Source organism: Oncorhynchus kisutch, linkage group LG15, assembly GCF_002021735.2.
Source record: "Oncorhynchus kisutch isolate 150728-3 linkage group LG15, Okis_V2, whole genome shotgun sequence".
Classification (NCBI taxonomy): Eukaryota; Metazoa; Chordata; class Actinopteri; order Salmoniformes; family Salmonidae; genus Oncorhynchus; species Oncorhynchus kisutch.
Window position 1 is genome coordinate 73696943 of NC_034188.2, and position 4752 is coordinate 73701694.

A 4752-nucleotide genomic window follows, 5' to 3' on the forward strand; every position below is an offset into this window, starting at 1 on the left:
AGCGGAATGATGCGGCTTGAAACCAGACGCACAATATATATTTGCTTAGGCTATATTGGAAATCAATTAATAGCTCAAGGATTCAACTGACTATTGTAATATGCTCAATGAATTGGCAAGGCTTGGCTGAGATAACAGTTGGATCATTACAATAGGAAAGGATGGCGTATCGACTTCACAAAACACACAAGAAGTCTACAGATTATTTCCATTGTGGTCCTCTTATTTGCTCGACAAGTAGCCTACGCGAATAGTGGATTATACAATTACACATGAATACAATGGCAATAGTTTTAAGGGTGTCTACAACTACAAGGAAATTACCTGATGCTTATTAAAAAAAGAGACAATTGGGTGCAAGGAGGGTCCGGTCACTCGTAATAGCCAAACTCTGCAACAGCTGTACACAATAATTACAATAATCTGTCATTATGGGACGGAAATATGTGATCTTTAAATATTGTGCATTATTAATGGGCTGCTGTAGTAATGTCATCAAACACTTTCAGGCCTCGATCCTCAATTAGCGACGCAGATATTAGAATAGGAGATCAAACGGTTTGGGCCGCCAGGAGGGAACTAGTCATTCCCCAATCCTAATCCTTCTATGGTTTCATCACACTGCTAAATAGGCCTATAGCATTTTTCTCTGACTAACCAATGTATTATTATGGACACAGAGCTGAAATTAAGACAACGTTGGCAGAATGGTTATCTTCTAGTCCATATACTTTTTATTAGCGACAAATATATTATTTATTTAAATATAAACATTTACAAATCAGGAGTATTGTCATAATTTATATAATTTGACAAAATCATTTGGCACAGAGCACTTTTTTGTTGAAGAGGAGTAGCAAAACAAATGGACCTCTTTCTGTCCCTCCCTCTTCTCCACCTCCACCAGTCTCTCAGTGCAGCACGGCAGCCAGTAGGGCAGTAACCAGAGAGATGGAGGATACCAGGGATGGTGCACTGTTCCTATCATCATCAGTAGCAGTGACGAGGATCCTCTTGGTATTGGTGTGTTGAGGTCTACTTTCACAGTGCCTGAGATCCCGTCCCACACAGCCAGCATAGGCCATGGCATGGGCCAGGTAACTCTGCTCCTGGACCCCGTGGAAGAGGTGGGCCATGGGGCCGCGGGCCAGCACTGCCACATCTTCCCCACCATGGGTCTCAGTGTCCAGGGGCACCGCAGACAGCTGCACGTAGTCCTTCGACTCTGACCAAGGTGAATAAATATGTGAATATGGACTGGAGAGATAAACATTCTGCAGGAGTGATATTTATCAAGAAGGCCACAGGACAAGTAAGGAGTGTACAGAGAGGAAAGCCACAGGACAAGGTAGGAGGGTACAGAGAGGAAAGCTACAGGACAAGGTAGGAGGGTACAGAGAGGAAAGCCACAGGACAAGGTAGGAGGGTACAGAGAGGAAAGCTACAGGACAAGGTAGGAGAGTACAGAGAGGAAAGCTACAGGACAAGGTAGGAGAGTACAGAGAGGAAAGCTACAGGACAAGGTAGGAGAGTACAGAGAGGAAAGCTACAGGACAAGGTAGGAGAGAACAGAGAGGAAAGCTACAGGTGAAGGGAGGAGAGAACAGAGAGGAAAGCTACAGGACAAGTGAGGAGAGAACAGAGAGGAAAAGCTACAGGTGAAGGGAGGAGAGAACAGAGAGGAAAGCTACAGGACAAGTGAGGAGAGAACAGAGAGGAAAGCTACAGGTGAAGGGAGGAGAGAACAGAGAGGAAAGCTACAGGTGAAGGGAGGAGAGAACAGAGAGGAAAGCTACAGGACAAGTGAGGAGAGAACAGAGAGGAAAGCTACAGGTGAAGGGAGGAGAGAACAGAGAGGAAAGCTACAGGACAAGTGAGGAGAGAACAGAGAGGAAAGCTACAGGTGAAGGGAGGAGAGTACAGAGAGGAAAGCTACAGGACAAGGTAGGAGAGAACAGAGAGGAAAGCTACAGGACAAAGGAGGAGAGAACAGAGAGGAGAGCTACAGGACAAGGGAGGAGAGTACAGAGAGGAAAGCCACAGGACAAGGTAGGAGGGTACAGAGAGGAAAGCTACAGGACAAGGTAGGAGGGTACAGAGAGGAAAGCTACAGGACAAGGTAGGAGTGTACAGAGAGGAAAGCTACAGGACAAGGTAGGAGAGTACAGAGAGGAAAGCTACAGGACAAGGTAGGAGAGAACAGAGAGGAAAGCTACAGGACAAGTGAGGAGAGAACAGAGAGGAAAGCTACAGGTGAAGGGAGGAGAGAACAGAGAGGAACGCTACTGGTGAAGGGAGGAGAGAACAGAGAGGAAAGCTACAGGTGAAGGGAGGAGAGAACAGAGAGGAAAGCTACAGGTGAAGGGAGGAGAGAACAGAGAGGAAAGCTACAGGACAAGGGAGGAGAGTACAGAGAGGAAAGCTACAGGACAAGGTAGGAGAGAACGGAGAGGAAAGCTACAGGACAAGTGAGGAGAGAACAGAGAGGAAAGCTACAGGACAAGTGAGGAGAGAACAGAGAGGAAAGCTACAGAACAAGGGAGGAGAGAACAGAGAGGAAAGCTACAGGTGAAGGGAGGAGAGAACAGAGAGGAAAGCTACAGAACAAGGGAGGAGAGAACAGAGAGGAAAGCTACAGGTGAAGACCAGAGTTTTGATTTCTTACGTGTATCCACTTTACGGATGTCAGGGCGCTTGTTGTCTACGACTTTGTATCCAGGGCCGTTTCCGTACATCAGGGTTGTGTAAGGCAGCATATCCTTCCCATACAGAGGAGATTTCCCTGTGAGAGAGACACACAGTGGGATGAATCACAATGTAAAGGTCTTACACACACACAGTAAGAGAGTAGGAGCGTGTCCCAAGAGAGCTAGGGGTCAAGCAAGCTGTCTCCAGACAGATGAGATATTAGACTTTCCAGACCCTACTGATGAACTGCTGAGTGTTTCACTACTGCATTAATCACAGAGAGAGAGAGAGAGAGAGAGAGAGAGAAGACAGAAGGAGGGTGGTGGGGAATGGAGAGGAAGGGAGGCCTGAACGCTGGAGAGCCTCTTGGAAGGAGCAATAGAGGGAGGGAGAGGTAGAGAAGGGAGGGAGGGAGAGGTAGAGAAAGGGAGGGAGAGAGAGGTAGAGAGGGGAGGGAGAGAGAGGTAGAGAAGGGGAGGGAGGGGAGAGGTAGAGAAGGGAGGGAGAGGAGGTAGAGAGGGGAGGGAGAGAGAGAGTAGGTAGAGAAGGGGAGAGAGAGAGAGGTAGAGAAGGGACGGGAGGGAGAGGTAAGAAGAGTGAGAGGCAGGGAGAGGTAGAGAAGGGAAGGGAGGGAGAGGTAGAGAAGGGAGGGAGGGAGAGGTAGAGAAGGGAGGGAGGGAGAGGGTAGAAGGGGAGGAGAGAGAGAGAGGCTAGAGAAGGAGGGAGGGAGAGGTAGAGAAGGGAGGGAGGAGAGGTAGAGAAGGGAGGAGGGAGAAAAGTAGAGAAGGGGGGAGGGAGGGAGAAGGTAGAGAGGGGAGGAGAGAGGGGAGGGAGAGAGAGTAGAGATGGCAGGGAGAGAAGGGAGAGAGGGGAGGGGAGAAGAGTAGAGAGGGGGAGGTAGAGTAGAGGTATAGAGAGGGGAGGGAGAGAGAAGGTAAGAAAGAGGTGAGGGAGAGAGAGGTATAGAGGGGAGAGAGGTAGAAGAGGTGGGAGGGAGAAGAGTAGAGAAGGGGGAGGGGAGAGAGAGTAGTATGAGAAGGGGGGAGGAGGAGAGGCACCGAGAGGGGAGGGTTAGGGAGTGATCTATAAGCTGTTTGTTTTCCTCTGTAATTGCAGGGGGAGAGGAAATGTCAAAGTGCCAGTGGCGTCTCTCAGACGGCGGCTGAGGCCGCCTAGTGGAGCACACCACCACCTCTGATGTCATCACAGCTGTGAGGAGTGACACCTTGGGGAAGGGGGAGGCAGAGCAGAAGGTGGGGGGGAGAGGTGGCAGAATGAGGAGTCCTGTCCACAGAGGAGGGGTGTGTGTGTAAAGGGGGAGAGATTCTTACTGCTTCACTACATAAGAGCATTACTAAACCATGCAACATGACTATTGGTAGTTTCATCATTTACATGACCTGACCCAAACTTCTAATCGTGGAACCACCAAAAAAAGTTGACCAAACATTCCTTTAACTATAAAAACACTGTCGTGAAAAAGCCCCATAATCAGAATGATTACTAAAATAACCAACTCTAACTGTATGGGGGAAACAGAAACCATAATCCATGTAGAAAGTTGTTTCTGTGAGGTCATTGCTTACCCAGAATGCTTTGCCCTCTAAAGGGGTATCCATTGAAGGTGAAGGCGTGGGAGTGGTCAGCTGTCACCAGAGTGAGAGTCTCCTCCTCATTGGTCAGCTCCAGGCCCTTGGCGACAGCATTGTCAAAGGCAACCGTCTCGTGCAACGCCATGGAGGCTCTGCTGGCATGGTGGCCCTGGTCGATACGTCCACCTGACACACACACAGAGAAAGAGAAGGATGAAGTTACCCATAAACACTGATCTAAGCTCAGTATTTTGGTGTCATCTCTAATGATTTAAGGTTAAGATTGGGGGAAGGTAAGCTGAACCCAGGTCTGTGTGTAAGGGACAAGGAACCACTGGCTCCGGGAATTCAAATCAAAAGAACACAAATAACATTGGAGTGATGTTGAAATAAAGTTGAAATGACACTACTACATGTGTTACTCAGCCAAGTAAAACCAACCTAGCTGCTGTTCTCTTATCAGTGCAGTCAG

General features: G+C 48.5%; 1 protein-coding gene across 1 annotated transcript in view; it reads right to left on the reverse strand.

The window, feature by feature from the left end:
* Positions 1 to 713: 713 nt before the first annotated feature.
* alp3 (alkaline phosphatase 3) overlaps positions 714 to 4752 on the reverse strand; it is a 15429-nt gene continuing 11390 nt past the window's right edge. Inside the window, exons 9-11 of the mRNA XM_031791072.1 lie at positions 4275 to 4466; positions 2666 to 2782; positions 714 to 1225 (exon numbers count right to left, since the gene is read on the reverse strand). Coding sequence (XP_031646932.1) covers positions 912 to 1225; positions 2666 to 2782; positions 4275 to 4466 — 623 coding nt within the window. The 3' untranslated portion in view covers positions 714 to 911. The remainder of the gene's footprint in view (positions 1226 to 2665; positions 2783 to 4274; positions 4467 to 4752) is intronic.